This window comes from Camelus bactrianus, chromosome 10 (assembly GCF_048773025.1).
Source record: "Camelus bactrianus isolate YW-2024 breed Bactrian camel chromosome 10, ASM4877302v1, whole genome shotgun sequence".
Lineage (NCBI taxonomy): Eukaryota > Metazoa > Chordata > Mammalia > Artiodactyla > Camelidae > Camelus > Camelus bactrianus.
This window is the reverse complement of record NC_133548.1, coordinates 40390264-40412447: the sequence shown is the minus strand read 5'-3', so window position 1 is coordinate 40412447 and position 22184 is coordinate 40390264. Positions and strand designations below refer to the sequence as shown.

At 35.1% G+C, this 22184-nt stretch overlaps 1 protein-coding gene across 2 annotated transcripts in view; it reads left to right on the top strand.

The window, feature by feature from the left end:
- USP47 (ubiquitin specific peptidase 47) overlaps positions 1–21760 on the top strand; it is a 113910-nt gene extending 92150 nt beyond the window's left edge. For both annotated transcript variants that reach the window (XM_074372387.1, XM_074372388.1), the window contains 12 exons: positions 1807–2014; positions 3814–3929; positions 5918–6037; positions 7834–8611; positions 13210–13385; positions 13738–13818; positions 15265–15380; positions 15737–15855; positions 17724–17854; positions 19138–19185; positions 19276–19406; positions 20231–21760. In XM_074372387.1, the coding sequence (XP_074228488.1) occupies positions 1807–2014; positions 3814–3929; positions 5918–6037; positions 7834–8611; positions 13210–13385; positions 13738–13818; positions 15265–15380; positions 15737–15855; positions 17724–17854; positions 19138–19185; positions 19276–19406; positions 20231–20405 (2199 nt within the window). In that variant the 3' untranslated portion in view covers positions 20406–21760. The remainder of the gene's footprint in view (positions 1–1806; positions 2015–3813; positions 3930–5917; positions 6038–7833; positions 8612–13209; positions 13386–13737; positions 13819–15264; positions 15381–15736; positions 15856–17723; positions 17855–19137; positions 19186–19275; positions 19407–20230) is intronic.
- Positions 21761–22184: the final 424 nt, after the last annotated feature.

Sequence of the window (22184 nt, the reverse complement as noted above, 5' to 3'; positions counted from 1 at the left end):
AGAGACTGAAAGGGGGGCATTGTGTTTAGATCATCCTGAATGAGAAAAGAGTAGCATAAAATGAAATTAGGGGCTTTGTAAGAATAGAAGTTTGCATTTTATCCTAAGAATAATGCAATTTTATAAGTGGGTTTTGAAAGGTAAATAGAAAAGGAAACATTCCTTAACCAGATTATTCTAAATGTCATCTATTATACTTGAGAAATTAAAACTTTTTGCCTTTTCCATGTAAACATTAGCATCATTTGTCTGAAATTGAACAGGAATTACCTAAAGAAAAAATTATATACTACATTATTTCATTTGTAATTATGTATAGAACCAATGAAAGAAGTAAAAATAATACCCAAGATAGCCAGCATTGTTTCCCAAAGTGTGAGCCAGCACAACTTGCACCAGAATCACATTCCTATTAAAAAACGAATTCCCACAAATTAATCTGAATTTATGTGTTGGCACATGGGATTATGAATTTTAAGCAAGTATCTTAAGTGGTTTTTAGACTACAGAGTTTGAGAACTTGTATTATGTACCTGGTCTTTCATAACACTTTATCAGTATTGAAAACTTACGTTTAATTTTGTGACTTTAATTAACGTTACTGTCCATCGCTAAACTGTAAGCACTTACAAGAGTAAAGAGTATTCCGATTTTGCTCACAATTGCCTTTCTACCACTTTTGCCTGGTGAAGAAAGAGTCAAAATTGGATGGGTATATGAATGAGTAAATGAATGAACAAACAATAAAATGGATGAATGGCTCTGGGTTCACCTGATTAAAGTAAAAACCCTTTAAACATAATAGTGGGCTGCAAGCATCATCTTTCCAAAGCAATAGTGAAACCAAGTAAGACAAAAATGGAGACAATGTCTTAACTAAACAGTTTTACACAGTAAGGTCAATCAGTGATGGCAGTATTTTCCATCAGTTTTTAATGTAGGAAGAAAAAAATATTGCCTTAAAAATAGGAAGTGTAAGTTCACAAATGTAAAGAGTCAAATAGAAGAGAGAAGAAAGTCAATCTTATGTAACAAAAATACAGCTCCATTTCTGGGGACAAGAGTGGGGGATGAGTAGAGGTCAACAGGGACATACCAAGGCTTATACTTTTTTCTTTAAACTCATAATCACAAACCTTAGATGAGTATTGAATACTTCTAAGCAGTCTGACTATGATTTCTAGGAGGTTCAGTTCCCACTTGAGGGATGTTGTGTCCAGGGTATGCCATGTACCAGTGACATGACTAAGAGGGAAAATGTTTGATAGAAATTTGTGTACCCTGAGCTGTTGGTATTCTGGAGGCTAAGATTGAAGGGGACGGTTCAGAGAGGAGTGGGTTAGCATTTGGGACACATAGAAGCTTTGGCCTTTGTGGTGGCTCTACAAGGTATGCTGTCCTCCTGTGCTTAGGAAGATAGTTACTAGATACATGAATTACCAGTTTTTCTCCAAATTGGATTAAGATAACAAAAGATACATGTCTAGTTGGCTGTTTTCCCCTTACGTTTCCAGCTTAGCGGTGATGGAGCAATAGCTTATAATGCATTAATTTGAGTACATCCAAAGTTTAGAATGTTAACTTTTTTAAAAACCAAAAATGTCTTTAAAACATGCTGTGCATAGGGTGTATAATCTGAGGGATAATGAAGTATGGGTATTTCAAAATACCACTTAAGTTGTGTCTTTGAGCTTTGATGCAAATCATAAATATATGGATTTTATTGTTTGTTAGATAGTACAGTTACACATCAGACTAAAATGTTATATGTTTGTTTCTTTTTTCTCGGGTATCATATTCTTTTAGATGATGGATTTAGAAGAGGTAATACCCATGGATTGCTGTCGCCTTGTTAAATATGATGAGTTTCATGATTATCTTGAACGATCATATGAAGGAGAAGAAGATACTCCAATGGGACTTTTGCTAGGTGGCGTCAAGTCAACATACATGTTTGACCTGCTGTTGGAAACAAGAAGACCTGACCAGGTTTTCCAATCTTATAAACCTGGAGGTAAGAAATTTTATGGTATTTTGGGTTGTAATGGACTTTATTTTCTTAAGAAAGTCTGTTGTTTATAGAAATTAATTTAAATTTTTTTAACCTGTTCTTAAAATGTAGAATAATTTTGATAGGTTGGGATATAGTTAGCAACAAACTTGGAATTAAGTTCTAGATTACTTTAAAAAAAAAACCTACACACACAATTTAAGAAGCAGGCAACAAGACTTCTAGCTTACAGGCTTCAGTGGGATTTCTCTTCTCTAATACTGAATCATCCTCCTTCCCTCCCTCCCTCTTCCTCTGCGCCTGCTTCTCTCTTTTTATAAAGACTCTGGTCCAAAAAGTATATTCCCATCAAGTCTCAGAAGTAGAGTCTTCTTCAGCGTCTCGTTGAAGACACAATTTCATAACCCCATCACTGCCAACATTTAAAATTTTTCTCCATCCTTTCCATTTCTATAGATCCTAGGGACTTCAGCTTTTTCTATTTTCATTGAACCTACCACATTCCTCAGTATCTTGGGTTTTTCTTTGTTTGAGACTTTATAGAAAGCCAAATACTATGCCCCTAGCTTTGCCCAAAGTAGTCCCTAAAGACAGTTAGTTGGTCTTTCTTATGTCTGAAGTTTTATCGTAATCACTATATGTAAACTATAGCAAATGGGGAAACTTAAAATGTTTGAATAACTTTACAGAATTTTAGCTGTTGTTGTCTTGAACCTAGCTCCCTTACATTGGTTATTAATCAGAGTCCAGATTTAAGTTCTCCACTTTTATTCCTCAAAATTGAATTTACAAAACACTTCTACCCTTTCAAATTCTGTTCCTCTGTGGATCCTATACACCTCCTTTTTTTAATGAGGGTTCCTCTTTCCAAAGGAGAGTAAGTGTGGTATTCTTTCAAGGGTTCCTTCAGTCAGATGCTGCTCTATCTGTAAAGAGTCTCTTTGGAGGATTTTCTTGCAGATTATTTTTGAATTAGATTGCAAAAATTATGATGAAAGTATAACATGAGTCAGCAATAAAGCCACTTTTTAAAAAGAGAACTCTGTTACTGTGAACTGTAAAACTTACGAAGTAATCTCCTTTATTCATTAATAATCAAGACTAGATTAGTAACATAGGGGAAAAAACAGAGGATTGATGTATACTACACACATAAGAGATTAGAACAGTTAAGCTAGAGAACAACTATCTACTGAATGTGGTTTTTGAAGATCATTTATTTTTCTGGTGACTGAAAGTTTAATTATGCATGATCTCCTGAAAACAGGAGAGAAGATGGCATTAAATTGTAACATGAAGAATTAAATCAGAAAACAAACATGTAAACCAAAAGCTCTTTTGTCGAATTTTCCATAGGATATAGAGAATATTATTTTGAGGAGAGGAGGTCTTTGATTATGAACAAAGTCTTGAATTGTCCAGTGAAGTTTGTCAAAAGCAAGTAGGGCTGCTGTGTCCCCTGTAGTACTTGTCTTGCATTCTCTAGTTATTTATGTTTATTTACTGTTGTAGCTTTAGTTTGTATTTTGGAACTTCGGATATGTATTTTTATGTTTGATAAATTTGACAGCGGTGTTTGTTATGTTTTATAAGGAAACAAAGCGTGTATATTTAAGAATCACATTTTGCCTTTTGTCGTTTTTTAAAGAGATCTAAGAGAGCTTTATTAGCTTCATTTTTGCTTCTTTATGTTTGTAATGTGATAGACTGTGAAAGAGAAGTTTTAATATGCATGATACATTATGAAAGACATTTTTTTAAATAACCTCCAATTGTGTTTTTATGTTTTTCAAATGTGACAGAAGTGATGGTGAAAGTTCACATTGTTGATCTAAAGGCAGAATCTGTAGCTGCTCCTATCACTGTTCGCGCTTACTTAAATCAAACAGTTACAGAGTTCAAACAGCTTATTTCAAAGGTAAGTTTTCAAACTTGTCAGTGAATATTATTGAGTGCCTACTGTGTACAAAGCACTGTGTGATAGTTATGAGTAAAATACAGGAATTGGCCAATATTTACCTCAAGGAGCCAATATTTATAGCTCGGAGACAGCTGCGGTTAGGAGAGAAGGATGCCTCAAATGGAAGAAACACGCTGACCTAAGTGTGGAGGTAAGAAAGTGTGAAGCTAGTACATGTAGCAGTGACGTGTGTGTTTGGCTGAATCATTGTTTACGTACCTGGAAATACAGCTTCACTCTATCTCATGGAGGGTTTTAAAATGTACACACAAAAGTTTGGACTCTGTTTAATGTAGGCAATAAGAAGTAGGTTGTTTTTCTAAGTACAGCAGTGGTAGGATGAGAGCTCTGCTATAGGGTGGTCATTCTGGCAGCACTAGACTGTGTTCCCAGTGGACTGAGGGAGGAGTCAAAAACATAGATGAGGAGGCTGTTGAAATAATGCAGGTGAAGGCATATAACCAGAATTAAGAGAAGTGGAGATTGCAGGAATGAATGTATAAATAGAATTGGCGGCACTTGTGATTGGTGAACACTGGAGCACGGCCAGAGCACAGAGGACCTGAGGAGTTTCGCACTGGAGTGACCAGAAAGGTAGTGATATTCTATGTGAATAGAAGAATAAGGTTGGGGAGCAGATTTGACAGGGAGGGTGATGCATTAAATGTTGACCATATTGTGTGAGTTGGTGGTAAAGAGCATAGGCTCATTCAGAATTTTTGAGCTGGAAAAATATGATGAAAACATTCAGATTTCCTTGGACAAAAAAACTAATCCACTCCAGAGAAATGGTTATTATCCTTTCAGGGCTCCTGTACTCTATGGAACATAGGCAAAATTTTCCAGGGTTCTTAAACCTCACATTAAGATCCCTTGTGGTAGAAATTGTTCAGTGATCGCAGGTCAAGAAGTTGAGTCCAGTTTCCAGTAATTTCCAGTCATTCATTTTATGGTAGTCTTGTCTTTTACTTCATCTGGGGTTTTTTAATGCCTATCTTAACAGGGTTGTTGTGAACATGAGTAAAACAAATAAATGCTCTTTCTGTGAAAAAAAATTATGAACTATTATGTAGAAGTTGATTTTTAATTATTATGTTTAAAAAAAGCAGTGACTTCTAACACTTTTGCCAAAGTAATAATTGGAGGAAACAAATAATATTGTGAAGGCATCGTTTATGATTAAATCACTCAAAGACTACATTAGTGTAATCACTTTGTATTACAGCTTAATCTAGAATATGAGCACTGAGGTTGAATACAAAAAAAAAACCCAAGAAACCACATGCATTTCATCACCTGAAGAAGCTGATCATTATAACTGAAAAATTGTGCTCTGCACTGGAAATTGACACAACATCGTAAAATGACTATAACTCAATTAAAAAAAAAGAAAGAAAGAAAAAAGAAGCTGATTATTTTGGGTAGGGCGGGCAGAATATGTCTGTAGAGAATAAAGACAGTCAGAAAACAGGATGCCAAGAACTGTAGTGTTTAAAGTATTCCTAGGTTTCCTAAGGACTAGTTATTATGGCAAAACAAATCATATTTTGTAAAATTTAAATTGTTTTTACCTGCTCATTTCATGAGAAATTTCTAAAATGACACCAAAATTAAGGACATTAAATGCTAGAATAAGTTTAAAGTTTACCTATTAATTTAATCTCATTGTACACAGAAGAAAATTGATTTAGTAAAAGAATAGTTTCAGAGCATACATTTGTAAGTGATACTCTGTTCTCCTGATGTACAGCATAATTAATGGATGGGACTAATAAGTTTTCCCATAGATTCTTTAAAAATTTGTTAACCTCTACTAAGATTATTTTTCTCTTAATTTTCTTTCTGCTGTTTTTAAGAACTCAGCAGTGTCTTATTTTCCCATATTTCCAAGTCAAGCAGAATTATTCTTGAAAGAGTACTTTTTAATCAGATTACTTTAATTGTAGGCCATCCATTTACCTGCTGAAACAATGAGAATTGTGCTGGAACGCTGCTACAATGATTTGCGTCTTCTCACTGTGCCCAATAAAACCCTGAAAGCTGAAGGTTTTTTTAGAAGTAACAAGGTATGTTTTTTATTTTTTCATTACTATTTTCTATGCTACAAATAGTAAATGAAATTAAATTTAATATTATAAGCCTGGCCTCTAGAACTATTCACCACCTGAATAATATTCACCAGTCTGAAATTTACTTTTTAAATCCTCACATCCTCCCAGTACCTTCCTTTGTAGTCAGGTCAAATCGAGCTGCTTTCTGTCCTCTGAATCGGTCTTGCTGATTCTCCTCTTTGCCTTGTTTATGTGCTGCCCTCACCTGCAGTATTGTTCTCCCTCTCCCTGCATTTTTTTTTTTTTCAAGCCCCAGATCCGTCCTGCCTCTTTGGTGGAGCCTTTTTGACTAGTTCTGGTCACAATGATTATGTCCTCTGGATTTTGTTCATTCTTGAGCTTCTCCCATAAAGCAGTATTCGTGGTGAAAGTCTGAAGCATGCCTAGTATAGAGAAAATTATCTTGGATTCACCCAACATTATCTCCTTTGCCTACTCTTTTATCTATGTAAGAAAAGAGAAAGTTCATGTTGATCTTTTTGTTTCATCTCTTGGTTTCATTATGTGTTTTGTCATTTATTATTTTCCTGTGTTTTTGTTCCTAATGCCATGGGTTCATTCTGAATAAATTGCATCCAAAATTTTCCTTGTTTACCATCTTTTATTTATCACTATTTCCAGTCTCATTCATCTTAGTGCAGTCTGGTCTTTTATCTCATTTAACCTTTTTTGGTATTGTTTTATTAATTCTAATGTGTAATTTTTATTTACTTCTAGTTTCTTCTAATACTTGTGTGTGATATTTGTAACATTAAAATCTCGAATCTACCCTATTTTAGGGTAAGGAGTGGGAGGGAACTTTTTTTTTAAATGGTTAACTGATAGTCCTGATTTACAACATGTATGTAATCTTTTCATGCAAAATTCAAAATGCTACTCCTAATAGCCAGATTTATGTATATGCATTTCATTAAAAAAAAAAAACTATTAAGGGAAATTTCAAACATAAAGAAGTACAGAGAATGTTGTAATGAAGCCTTATGTACTTATCACCCAACTTGTATAATTATCAAGTCTTGTTTCATGTATATTTAACCAACTACTTCCTCCAGATTTTTTGGAAAACATTCCCAGCATCATATCATTTCATCTATAAAAAACTCTGAATGTATATTTCTAAAAGATGAGAACTCTTTTTAAAAACATAACCACAGTTACATTATTACACCTTTAAAAATTAACAGAAATGCCTTAATGTCAAACAGTGTCTAGTCAATGTTCAAATTTCCCTGATTATCTTAAAAATTTTTTTTCAATAAGATTTGTTTTTAAAAAAATTTTTTTCCAATAAGATTTGTTTGTTCAAGTCAGGATCCAAATAAAGTTCATAATATCTCTAGTTTGTTTTAATCTAAAGATTCCCCTACGTGTTTTTTGTTTCCTTACAGTTTATTTCCTATAGAATCAAGTTATTTGTCCATTAGATTTTTTATTTAATCTGGATTTTGGTGTTGCATTCCCAACATGTTTTTATACGTATTCCAACAAACTGAATATCTGTGTACGTGTGTGTCTGTGTGTGTGTGATCTGTCTCAGCACAATTTTTTTTATGGCTAATTGCAAAGACATAAACATAATGTTTATTTTATTTAGTCTCCAAAAGCAATGCATGTGTCCCTTAGAAACACTATCATTTCAGATTTCATAACTTATTGTGCACTATCTTATATTGATGTGATATTAATCTTGTGATGAATGAGAATGTCACCAAAATTAATGATGTAATAAAATTCTTTGACTTACTCTTTAGGTGTTTGTTGAAAGTTCTGAGACTTTGGATTACCAGATGGCCTTTACAGACTCTCATTTATGGAAACTCCTGGATCGGCATGCAAATACAATCAGATTATTTGTTTTGTTACCTGAACAATCCCCAGGATCTTATTCCAAAAGGACAGCATACCAGAAAGCTGGGGGTGATTCTGGTAATGTGGATGATGACTGTGAAAGAGTCAAAGGACCTGCAGGGAGCCTTAAGTCTGTGGAAGCTATTCTAGAAGAAAGCACTGAAAAACTCAAAAGCTTGTCGCTACAGCAGCAGCAGGAGGGAGATAATGGGGACAGCAGCAAAAGTACTGAAACAAGTGACTTTGAGAACATTGAATCACCTCTCAACGAGAGGGACTCTTCAGCATCGGTGGATAATAGAGAACTTGAGCAGCATATTCATACTTCTGATCCTGAAAATTTTCAGTCTGAGGAACGATCAGACTCAGATGTGAATAATGACAGGAGTACAAGTTCAGTGGACAGTGATATTCTTAGCTCCAGTCATAGTAGTGACACTTTGTGCAATGCAGATAATGCTCAGATCCCTTTGGCTAATGGACTTGACTCTCACAGCATCACAAGTAGCAGAAGAACTAAAGCAAATGAAGGGAAAAAGGAGACTTGGGATACAGCTGAAGAAGACTCCGGAACTGATAGTGAATATGATGAGAGTGGCAAGAGTAGGGGAGAACTGCAGTACATGTATTTCAAAGCAGAACCCTATGCTGCAGATGAAGGTTCTGGGGAAGGACACAAATGTATGTACTCGAAAAGAAAAAGGCCCCTTGAAACATCCTCAATTTTTTTATCAGTTTATTTACATTTTTAGTTAAGAAAATCAGCTAAAAGTTAGGTACTTTGTTCTAAGACTACTTGTAACTTCCTGAATTACAAGATTATTCTGTGTCACCTCTGCTTTCCTTTTTGATGCTGTTGTGAGTGGTGTTCTTAGACCTATGCATTAGACCTATGACAATAATGATGTCAGAACTCTGGTGAGATAATTTTTTTTTAAAAAAAGAAAGAAAAGAATTAAGAATTTTTTTAAAGGAAAGGATTATAACAGTACTAAGTAAAAAAAGAGAGAGAGAGAGAGAAATGGTTTAAAAATTAACTAATATAGGAAAAAAAAAAAAAGGCCAGACACTTTGTAAAATTTTATATTCAGTGCCCAGAAAAATTTTTATTTTTGCATCCCCTCCTTTCTTCCATCACCTAATGTAAATAGTGCCCTTCCTACACCCCCTAAAAAGTCTGTAACTAACTGGGAATGTCAGAGAAAGGAAAGGGTCTTTTCTTCCCCCCAAGTTTCTTTGAAGGAAGCTCTAGACAAGAGATGAACTAGAAATTCCAAATTATATTATCTCAGAAAGATGAGAGATCTCTCAGTTTGGGCATTTGGGACAAGCAACAAGAAAAACTTACCAACATTGTGTGAAATTTAAAATAAAAGAATTCATAAAATACCAGACTAGAACCAGCCAGAGAGTTAGCAGGACAACCAGGTTGAAGATACAAAATCTTCAAGTACAGAAGGGAAATAGCTGAAAACCTAAATACTTTGCATTAGTCTTTAACAAGACAAATATTAATATTACCCCTTAATATTTTTATATTTTAGTTTTCACTTTTTTTGTTCTCACTTGAAGCTTCTCTGAAATTAAGAAAGCAAACATTGATATCCTCATTCGATCGATAAGAAAACTGAAACTCATAAAGAATGAATGACTTGCCCCAAAATACATACATAGCTAGTAAGTTGTATAACCATTCCTACAAATTGAGGCTTCTGATTGAGTGCACTTGCCTCCATTACTTCTGGAAGAGGGTCCCACTCTTCAGATGAGTCCATTTACCCACCCACACAATTATTATTTCCTGACTCCATAGTATTCGCCAGGCCTGTGTGTTTGTTAGATGTGGAGACGGCTGAGTACAGCCTTACGCTGCGTCCCATGGGGAGAAGGTGCATATACAGCCACTGTAAGAGTTAAATGCTGTGATGCCTGGAGTCTCAAAATTGGGTCTTTTAAAAAGAAGTGGTAGAAATTATGAAATCAGTTGTAAAAATACATAAATCTGTGTTTTTAATTAATTAGGTCCAAATAACAATGTAATTATTTGACATCCATACCTACATCTTGCAGAAACTGAAGTGGGAAAATGTGGATTGGTGGGCTAAAATGGAGATAGAGAAAGTCTCTTATAGTAATGCTTTAAATTGCTATGGAGTTTTTTCTTATAACTCATTAACTTATGTTATCTCATTTTAGTTCTCAACAGTTGTGTAAAATTGATATTGTTAGACATTTTTCACTGATGAAGAAACTGGCTCAAACAGGTTAAATAATTTTCCTGAGGTCACACAGTTAATAGGTCACACTGCTGGGATCAGATTCAGGAATTCTGATTGTAAGCTTAGTACTCATTCTTCACCCTGCTATAGCTGCTACCACTGTTAACTTACTTTCCTCACATGAGAGTAATGGAAAGATAGCTAGTAGCTACTGTGCTTTCTTACCATACTTAACCCTTCAAGGACATTGGCATTGGAGAAATTAAAGATAGCTTCTCTTTAGGAAAAGGTTAGAAATTTATTTTAAGGGGTTTGTTTAAAATGATGTGCTGAAAACTTGACTACATGATAGTCTCAACCTTAAGAAGGGTTCAGTGGAAATACTTAGAATTATAGTCTGAAGGGTCTCATTTCCATCTTAGAATGGCCAGTGAAATCTTTACAAAGGAAATTGCTGGCTATTTTAACCTTTTTGGAAATTCATCGTGGGCTACTTTACTAGCATTCCATTGAAGTAGTAAACATGAGATGCAGAGAAATCATTTACTACAATTTATTGGGCTTTTAAAAGACATAGAGAAGGTTTGTTTGAAAATAAAAGGTGAAAACCCTGAAAATACCTTTTCATGTTTATAAAACTGGCTTACGGGTACGGGGTGGGGATGATAGCCAGCAGCCACCAGTTTCAGGAGTCTCTACTAAAACTGCTTCATCACAGTTCCACAGGAATCTGAGATAGGTGCCTGGGAAACATGGATGATAAGTAATAATACAGGTTCTTCATAGTGCTGAAGTGGCAAAGTATCACAGGTAAACAAAGACTTTGATATCTGAAGAGTGGTACAATCTGTACAGTGCAGGCAACTCATTTAGGTAGTAACCAAACAACACTTTAAATGGTGGTCTTTAAGCAATTCATTATATTCCAGGAATTGTTTCAGGGAGTTAATTATAGACCTTTCTCTGAAAATGCTGTCCCAGTGTGACCTTGTTGTAGTCTGTAGGCACTGGGGTATAAAGAGGAAGGCCATGGTAATAAAAATGGTACTGTATTTGTACTTTCTTTGTACAATTTTGGTTACCACCTCTTTCAAGAAATACATAAAAGAAAGGAAAAAAAAAAGAAAAGCCTTTGAGGCTATTTTGAGGTTGCACTGTGAAGAGACTGAACTCTTCAGTTTGAAGCAGTAGATAGGAAAAATTCTATGATGGTATTCTCTAAAACTACAAAATAATTACAGCTCATCAATTCAGCTAACACTTTGCCAGTACTCTGCTAAGCATTTTACATATATTGACCCAAAAACATACTGAGGTATAAACACTGTTATCGTCATTTTAGAATAGATATAATTGAAGTACAGAGATGTTAAGAAGTCAAAGTCACAAATCTAACATGTGAGGAGGTACCAGGACTTCATTCAGGCCAGGCCACCTGACTCCAGAACCACTGGGTCCTAATCACCATATTGGATTATATCAGTAACCAGTAAACATTTATGTCTTCCTATGCTACATCACTACTAGAAGTTATGAGAGAAACTAAAATGGCAGTGATCGCTTATATTTGACAATACTTTAGAATTTACTGCATATGTCATAACAGTAATCAATGAGACTGGTGTAATGATCCCATGAGAAAACTAGGGCTCAGAGAGGTTGGATGACTGACTGACTGACAGCCATTTATCAGACTCAAGTGGCAAAACTGAAATCCAGACATAGGCTTCTCATTTCTAACCAAGTAATTTCCTCATTACGCCATTCTTTCAAGAAATTTAGTACCTCACTGGATTGCATAAATAGAGGCTTGTTTACCAAGAGCTAGATTGTTAACATTTAGAGGCATACATTAAAGCTTAGAAATGAACGTTTTAAACAAAAGAAATGCCTCAAATGGTATATATGGTAAATAAAGTCTATCACCATTTATGTTTTCTGCTAATGCATACTTGTCACATTTTCTATAGTGAACGTGTATTTTATAACCAGAAAAACAGTAAATGGGCCTTATTTGAAAAATCAATTTAGAAAAACTGATCTACCTAAGAATTGAGATAACCTGAGAATGTAAGCTAGGAGTGTTTTAGGGTTTCATCCTGGACCTTTGATATAAATTTCACAGAAAACCAGTCTGCCCTCGAGGGAGCCTTAGAGCTGCATAGAGACCGTGGGCCTGAGGCAGCATGGCATCTCTTGTATTCTGCACTGCCTTATTATGAGAGAGAGAGAGAGTGAGGTTTTTGCTCTTTACTAGAAGATGAAGACCAGAGTAAACAGAAATATTCCAGAATTAACCTCATTAGTGGCTTATATAATAAAGGACAAAAGATTAAAATAGTAAGCATTAGGGAAAAATAAAGCTCCTTGAAGAAAGTCTGATTAAAATGCCAAGAGAGTGTAAATTGAAGCCTGGAAGAGGTGGGAGTTTCTGATCCATTTAGACACTATTCCTGTTACAGTCCAACCACATGATAAAACAGACGTCTTCATATGCTAGTCTTGACATTTTTGTCTAGTAGAAATCCCAGAACTGGATTTACTAACAGTTTTTGAGGCAGTTACTACATATATTACATGGCACTATTCTAAAGCATGTTAAACATATTACCTCATTGAATTCAGTGAGATGCCATGAGGTAGGTGCTGTTATCTCCATTTTTCAAATGAAGAAATGGAGGTACAGGGCTGGTGGCTTGCTCTGTGTCTCATAGCTAGTGAGGAAGAAGAGGCAGGTAACCAGAGCCCACACTGGTTGCTGTATAGAACTAGAAAGGTATGTATTTGAAAAGAATTCCTAGAAGTTTGGTTTTGAATTCAGCAGCCAAAATAAATAAGCAGATAAGCACTTGAATATCTCAGAACATTTAAAGCTAGCATATATTCAGCATTCGTGTTTTTTGTCCATTCAATGTAGTATATTAGCTAAAACTCATATAACTAAAAAGGGGTACCCTTTTCCAGCTTACAGAATAATAAAAAGTACATGATCTGTTTTAGCTACAGTCCAGGAGGTTTCTTTTACATTTTTGTTTCTGTTCGTTTTGTTTTTGTGCTTAGGGTTGATGGTGCATGTTGATAAAAGAATTACTCTGGCTGCTTTCAAACAACATTTAGAGCCCTTTGTTGGAGTTTTGTCCTCTCACTTCAAGGTCTTTCGCGTGTACGCCAGCAATCAAGAGTTTGAGAGCGTCCGGCTGAATGAGACACTTTCGTCATTTTCAGATGACAATAAGGTTGATTAAAATAATTCTGAATAATTAGAATCTGCTTTAAATCATAAATTTGAGAACATCTTGCACTACTTCAAGTAAGGTGAAATAGACACCCTAAAAGGGTAAATTGAATTGTGATGGTTAGTGGTTATTAGCTTTTCTGTTACTGTTTTCTCCACTTACCTAGGAAACATCTGTTAAAAGTTAGCTGTGTCAGTTATGTTCTAGGTGCTGGGGAATCAGAGGTAAAAGATACACCCCTTCTCAAAGAGCCCATAATTATAGAGAATTTGAGGGAAAAACTAAACAATTGGGGTGAGAATGGGTAGTTTATTCTGTTGGGACATCTAAAAAAAGTGTTTTTAATTTATAGATTACCATTAGACTGGGAAGAGCGCTTAAAAAAGGAGAATACAGAGTTAAAGTGTACCAGCTTCTAGTCAATGAACAAGAGGTAAGCAATGTACTGAAGAGAACTGTAAGGTCACTTTGGGTAGTTGTTAAAACCATACAGTGCACAGATTTTATTACTAGTCACTTGTCTTTCTCTCTCTAAAGCAGGGGTTGGCAGGCTTTTTTAAGGAAATGTTTTAGTTGTGCAAGCCATACTATCTCTGTTGCACGTACTCACTCCTGCCACTAAAAGTCTCATTTACAAAATCAGGCACCAGATGAATGTGACCCTCAGGCCATTTTGTCATCTTGCTGGTCTAAAGTATTGCTACAGATGCTGGAGTGACAGCCTTTTCCTGCTTTTACAAGGGGATTTGTTTGTGCTTGTTTTCTGGGAACGATCATATATGCTATAGAAGGATAGGAGTTGACCTGTAGAGTATATGGTATTTTTTTGTTCACAGAGCCATTTTTAGTATTTAACGAGTATTTATCATGTGTTCCTTTTTTCATCTTTTTTTTTTTTGAGGAGGAAGGTAATTAGGCTTATTTATTTATTTATTTTTAATGGAGGTACTGGGGGTTGAACCCAGGACCTCATACATGGTTGGCACACAATCTACCACTGAGCTATACCCTCCCCCATTAGTGTTTCTTTGTGCTCTAAGTGCTTACAAGTAGTAACTCCTTTAATCCTCATCAGTTAACCCTGTCATATAAGTACTGTTATTCCCACTTTATAGATTAAGAAACTGAGGCACAGAGAAGTAACTTGCCCAAGGTCATATAACTTATAAATGGTAGATTAAGGATCTAAACAGGCTGTGCATTTTGGAGAGTAATAAAATATCTTAGTTCCTGTGATATATAGGGTTGTAGCAAATACCCAAGAATAAGGTAAAGACTATTTTTAAGATATTTATAACATCTTATTCAGGACCTAGACACATGAAAAACAAATAGCAAATGAGGAGATAAAGTTTGCAGTTTTCAGAGAAGGCCTTTATTTGCTTAACCAATATTTTATTAGGCTTTAATCATATCTCTTATGTAATCTGTTACACTCGTTTTGACTTAAATCCTCTGAGTTTGGAGTTGGTGGACACCATGTCTCTTTTGAGATAATTAGTGAATGTATTTGGAGAATTAGTATGCATTTCCTTCACTTTAGTCCATAAGGGTCATTCTTTTTACTTCAAAATTATGATCATTGTATTAAAAGAAGGGAAATAGGAATATATTATCTCTTTTAACCTTCACAAAATTTCTGTTAGGAAGACACTGTCCCCAGTTTACAGATGAGAAAACTGAGGCACAGAAATGTTGTAAGTAGACTTGCTCAAGGTAGCAGGGTTAGTAAGTAGTGGAGCCAAGATTTAAACCTAGGGAGATAGACTCTTAAACCTAGTGCAATAATTGTCACTCTATAGAGTATAAATAAAACATCTTGTTAATCCTTATTTGAATGTGTGATTCAAGCTCTAATTATTTTTGTTTATATTCTTAGCCATGCAAGTTCCTGCTAGATGCTGTGTTTGCTAAAGGAATGACTGTACGGCAATCAAAAGAGGAGTTAATTCCTCAGCTCAGGGAGCAGTGTGGTTTAGAGCTCAGTATTGACAGGTAAAGTAAAACTAGTGTCATCAGCACTTTGAAGAAAGACTGTATGGTCAGTTGGTATGAACTGGTGTAATTTTCTAAAATGAGAAGAATTAAAAATTCCTGTACTATTCAAAAATAGTACTGTAGATTAATATAATAGAACTAAGCAGAAGTATTAGAATTTGGACTTCCTCTGCAGGATACCAGATTTGATGTCTTAAGAGCATTTCATTATATTTTCCCAAAATTTTGATGAGTAACCACTTGACTTTTATATTTGAATGTAGTTAATTTTTCCTTGATGCCAGATTAATGTCATTTTTTTTAAGTGAAGAATTTCAAAGTTAGTAGTTTAAAATGTCTTATCACATTTGTAGGTTTCGTCTAAGGAAAAAAACATGGAAGAATCCTGGCACTGTCTTCTTGGATTATCATATTTATGAAGAAGATATTAATATTTCCAGCAACTGGGAGGTTTTCCTTGAAGTTCTTGATGGTATTATCTATATTTTTGTGGGGAAATATCAGTTAGAAATTCTCAGAATAATAGAAGCCTGTAGTTTTTATCAAATAATGAGTTTCTTCTTTCTTTCCTCTGGATCCCATTTGCCTTTTAAATATTTCTTCTTTTCTATAATTTTGAGAATATGAATTCCTTCTTACAGGGAAGTTGCAATTTCAAAGTTGTGTTTTTAGTACTTCTTAAAGAAAGTAAAAGTTTCTTAGCCATGTTTATTAGTCTCTTTTTTCATTATGACTTACTTTGTTTTGTGCTATAAATAATTTCAGAGATTTTTATAACAATAATTATATTAGTTTTCTAGGCTGCCACAAAGTACTACAAACTGAGTGGCTTAAACAACAGAAATTTACTGTCTCACAGTTTCAGAGTGTAGAAGTCTGAGATCAGAGTGCTGTCAGGGTTGGTTCCTTCTGTGGGTTGAGACAGAGAACCTGTCCCATGCCTCTCTCCTGGCTCCTGGCGGTTTGTCGTCAGGCTCCGGTGTTCGTCGACTTGTAGATGCATCCTCCTGATCTCTGCCTTCATCTTCACATGCTGTTCTCCCTGTGGGTTTTCCTATCTGTGTCCCAATTTCCTGTATTATGATATAAGGACACTAGTCATGTTGGATTAGTACCCACCTTAATGACTTCATTTTAACTTGAATACCACTGTAACAACCCTATTTCCAAATAAGGCCACCTTCTGAGGTACTAGGGGTCAGGACTTCAACAGCTCTTTTGCAGGGGGACACCACTCAACCTGTACCAGTGTAACAGTGACCTAGAAGAGCAGTTGTGTTTGTCACACCTCCTGGTTTTTATCAACAGTGGCACATTTGATGTAATGTTTTTTGGAGGAGTTAGGGGAGAAGTTGGCTTTGGGGGAGAGATCAAGGGAAACAACTGGTTCTATATTCTTTTGTGTCATAGTGCTGTTGCTTAGAAAGATTTTTATTTTCCTTTTTCTATAAAAATTAAAATATCTTAAGTTCTGGATGTTTTTATGTAAGATGATGATAGTTTTCAGAGGGCTCAATAATACTAATACCTCACTTATTTCAGGCTATTTCAGGTCTAATTTGCTTTAAATTTTCAGTGTTTGAAATTCTGATTAATTGACACGTTAACTGGGGAGACAAGGAACAAACAGGACACCGTCTAGATGATTTGTAGGCAAGTGCTTCAGATTGTAATTCCTTCTCTGATGCCTGGGGCCTTAGAGAATAATCACTGTTCTGGGTAGGCCAGTGAGAGATGAAGGAGTCACCCTTATTAGGAAGGATTGAGTATATTAGCAGAGATGGATTAGCCAGAACATGTCACTTGTTGGTCGGTGCCTGCATCAGTATCATTTCAGTATATATTTTAGCATCAAAATACTTGAATAAGAAGTAAGTCATTGGATTAAATCCAAGAAACATTTATGGACCTGTAACTTGCCAGACATTGCTGATCCCTGGTGCTCCAGAAATGAATATAGACCAGCGATTGCCCCCCAGGTGCACAGTCAGTGGGAGAACCAGAGCTGCAAACCTGTAATTCCAAAATGATAGGTACTGAGGACCAAATCAGTACGGTTGGCTCCTGTGTACATTAAAGAGAAAGGTGACAGTTAAGCTGGGTTTTGAATAATCAGTAAATTTGGGAGTAAATGAAAAGAGAAGAATTAATGATAGCTTGAGTGAAATAAAGGAGATAAAGTGAAGATGATTTGATAATGATTTTCACACAGGAATCAGAAGGGAGTGATAAGAATAATGCTTAAAGTAAATCTTTTTGTTTAGTCAGGCAGTACAAGAAGAGGCAAATTATGAACTTGTGGAGTAAATAGAATGACAGCCTAATCTTGCGTATTCTCAGGGGTGGAGAAGATGAAATCCATGTCACAACTTGCAGTTTTGTCCAGACGGTGGAGGCCTTCACAGATGAAGCTGGATCCCTTCCAGGAGATTGTGTTGGAAAGCAGTAGTGTTGATGAGTTGCGAGAGAAGGTAAGCTCATTTTAAACAAAATGAACTAATACAAGTTTTTCGCCATGTTGCGTAAGAGATACTCTAGGCAGCGATTGCCAAACACTGAAGCAGCAACCTCTCTCTCTTTGTCTCTGTCATACCTTGTGCCGCACTATTGCTTCTGCTGCTGATGCTTTGAAAAATGACACTGGCTTCTGGCCATCCAGAAGTGGACCCTCACTTTCTGTGACTTGCATCAACTTTGTCCTAAGTAGTTAGGATTAGTTAGACTTACTAGAGTAAATTGCTGTATGTATTTTAAAAAACAAATGAGGTAGAATTGAGTAGGGAATCCAGATGAAGGTCTTTTTTGCATTTTAAATGTGGGAATTCTGAGGATCTCTGGGGAAAAGGTGAATTATTTATAAGTGGTACTAGGACAATTGGCATTTTGGCAAAAAAATCTATTTGCATATTTCACACCAAACACAAAAATAAATTCTAAATGTATTAAATTTATATCTAAAAATACAATAAAATGATAAATGTTTTAGGCTTTTAGAAATATTGAAAATATTTTTATAATCCCAGAGAGGGAAGGATATTTATAATACCAAAAGCCAAAAACAAAAAAGATGGACAACATAAAAGTTTAAACTAGTGCACAGCCAGAAAAAAAAATTTTTTTAAGCAACCTATGAACCAAACTAAAAAAAGAAGGAAAAATTATTTGAAAATATGTGAAACATGATGTCCATAATTTAAAAGGAGCTACAAATTAATAAGCTAGACAGTCTAATTTTAAAATAAAGAACATGAATAGGCCGTTAATAGAAGAAGAAATACAAGTTAAAACAATAGCATTTTTAAACTCTTAAATTGGTAAAAATTTAGAAAATCAGAAAATACCTAGAGTCATCAAGGTTTGGGTAGAACAGGCAATATCATGCACCTTTGATAAGTGGTTAAATTGATATAATATTTTCAGGGGTAGTTTGGCTTTGTTTATCAGCATTTCAGATGTGCAGTTCCACATCTAAGAATTCAGTAGTTTTGAATATATGATTTCAATTCATATAGTTTATATATGCATAGGGAAAAGGTCTGGAAGGAATATACTAAATTGATATCTCTGAGACATAGCATTTGCAGGTGGACAGAAGAGAGTGTTCCCTTCCTGCTTTTTAAAAACATTTTATATCAAACATATTATTTCTTTGAAAAAATAAAGCTGTTTTTGTGTTTATATGGCAAAAGGAAAATAACTTGTCTAAGCAAATTTATTTTTTTAATGAACTCATGTAGATTGTTTCCTTTTACAGCTTTGTGAAATCAGTGGAATTCCTTTGGAAGATATTGAATTTGCCAAGGTAAGGCCCTGAGAACGTTTGCGTCTGGGTGCTAGGGCTCAGTAAACACGGCTAATGGTATGATTTATTCATTCATTCATTTCTCCTTAGGGTAGAGGAACTTTTCCCTGCGATATTTCTGTCCTTGATATTCATCAGGATTTGGACTGGAATCCTAAAGTTTCTACCCTGAATGTCTGGCCCCTTTATATCTGTGATGATGGTGCAGTCATATTTTATAGGTAACATTCACAGTGTTTTGGTTATTCCTAGTGATGTAGCATTTTTGTTGTTCCTATATTTCTTTTTTTCATAAATAGCTTTATTATTGTTATGATATACAGCAGCCCATATGTGTAGTAGAAATATAGTGAGAGCCACATGTTACATTTTGAAATTTCTAGGAGCCACATTTTAAAAAATAAAAAGGTGAAGGTAATTTTAATAAAATATCTCTAACCTAGTACATCTAAAATATCATTACAACATGTAATCAATATAAAAATCATTGTTAAGATATTTTACATTCTTTTTCTTGTAAGTTAGAAATATTGTGTGTATATTACAGTTGCAGCCCATCTCAATTTGGATCAGACATGTCTCAGGCATTCATTAGGCAAGTGTGCCTAGTGGCTACCGTACTGGACATTACAGATACAGAGGAAAAAGGATAGTCATTGGAGCCTGACAAATATGGGTTCAGATTTAGCTTTGTTATTTACCTAGGTCCTCATCTGTAAAATGACAATGATGTCAACTTCGCAGGATTTTATGAGAGTTAGGCTATTGCATTTTAAAAAAACTGGTATAGTACCTGCTAAAAATAGATGTTCATTAATGATAGCCGTTATTATACTAATAGTAACATGGAAATTATTCTGTGCCATTTTTAGAAGTGTGTACTATGTTAATACAACAAGCACATTAGAAATAGATGAGGTTATTTAACTTCAGTGGTGACAATTAGATTTCATTTTCTCACTGAGAAGCATTACGGCATTTAAGCATAAATTAAAGGAGGCAGATGACTAGACTGGTCTAATATGTATTAATATTTTAAATGTAGGGATAAAACAGAAGAATTAATGGAGTTGACAGATGAGCAAAGAAATGAACTGATGAAAAAAGAAAGCAGTCGACTCCAGAAGACGGGTCATCGTGTAACATACTCACCTCGGAAAGAGAAAGCACTAAAAATATATCTGGATGGAGCACCAAATAAAGATCTGACTCAAGACTGACTCTGCTAGTGTAGCATTTTCGCTGGGGGATTTTTGGTTTTAAATGGGTCACTGCTACTGTGTAGTGCCATTACGGCCGGACGTGGTTAGGGGTAACCCAGTGACACCAGCACTGATTGGACTGCCCTTCACCAATCAGAAGCTCAGTGCCCAATGGGCCACTGTTTTGACTTGGAATCATGTTGTGCACTATAGTCAAATGTACTGTAAAGTGAAAAGGGATGTGCAAAGAAATAAAAACAAAAAGCAAAACCTGCTACTAGAAAAGGGGGAAGGGGAATGAGTAAACTTTTCTTGCGGACAGATGTGCACATAGCCGCTAGTAAAACCAGCCTCAAACAGGATGCTCATAGCTTAATAATAAAAGCTGTGCAAAGGCCATAAATGAATGAATTTTCTGTTTATTTCACTGATACACACATTACCTCATTGACAATTCAAAAGTAAATGCAACGTGTGTTGACTCTTGGAAAGCAGCAAAAACAGGAGCTGAAGAAAGAAATTCTTAGAACCAGCTGTAACCCAGTAAAGAATTGTGAAGTTGTGTTTTTATTTAGTTTCATTTTTCGCGGAGTATTAAAAACATGATTCTGGAACATCAAAACGTTTCCCTAGACTGCTCCTAGCAGGTGGCAGCTCAAATTGCTGCAGTATTGTAATTATAACTGTACGTAAGTTATGGATGTAGAGAATACGTTTTACTCGTTCATTCAGCATGTAAATAAAATTGATCCTATTGAGTTATCATAATTGCAGTCCAGCTATTTCCCATGGATATTCCTTTCACAGATCATTCATGACGTACATCTGTGTACACTGAAAAGTATAGCAGTCCGTGTAAATGTAATCCTCAGTGAGGTTCCTCAGTGCTGAGTCCCACACGATTGGATTTGCCCTTGTTAATGAGGTTTTTCTTTTCAGCGGCTTTGAGTTTTTTCCTTTTGTACATTTATTTTTGAAGATTTACTTCAAGTTTGAATCTTCTAGAACCCTTATAAGTCCCACCTTAATTTTTGGAGTTGATATGTAGTTACATGTAGTTTAACTTTGGGGAAGCGTCTTAACATCGTGTTGAATAAACTTGCTAGTATGTCAGTTCATGGCACAGGCTAACGCAGTCAACATGATCTCATTGCAGAGTCTGTTAGGATCGGCAAGTTTTTGCTTTGCTAAATACACCTATTCAATGAACACAATTCTACGTAAATTTTGAAAATACCATCTAATTTATAAAAATAAAAAGGTTTTGGTAAAACTTTTTCATGCCAGATGCTGTTTACAACAATGAACATGCCAATAAAACATTTGTTCATTCTGTTGTGTTATTTTAGTCATTAAACTTTTGTGGATGAAGAGCCTGGGTTCAGAAGAGATCTGTTTTCTTTAATACAACATTTTGCAACATGTGTTGAATATCTCATTTCTATGATTATGTTTACAGTAAAATTCTCATAAGAGAGATGAAAAGATGTTAATACTTAACCATTGGAGGATCCTGTCAGTATTTCAAAATCAAGTTTTGACCCATTTTTCCTTTTAAGAAAGAATTAGAAAATATCATTAGCAAATGTGGCTGCAGTGTGAATGTAATGACTGAGATTTCATAGTATCTTAAAAGTCTCTACAAGTTTTCTAAGGTTTTTTCTGGCTATTTTTTATTCCGTGTAAACTGTAGCATTCTGCTAAATTTGAGAAAGTACTGTTCTGAGTTAGCATTAGTGAAACTGGTGGTGTTCTCAGAGAACTTGAAGCATTTGTGATGAGTTGTCTTTCGGATCA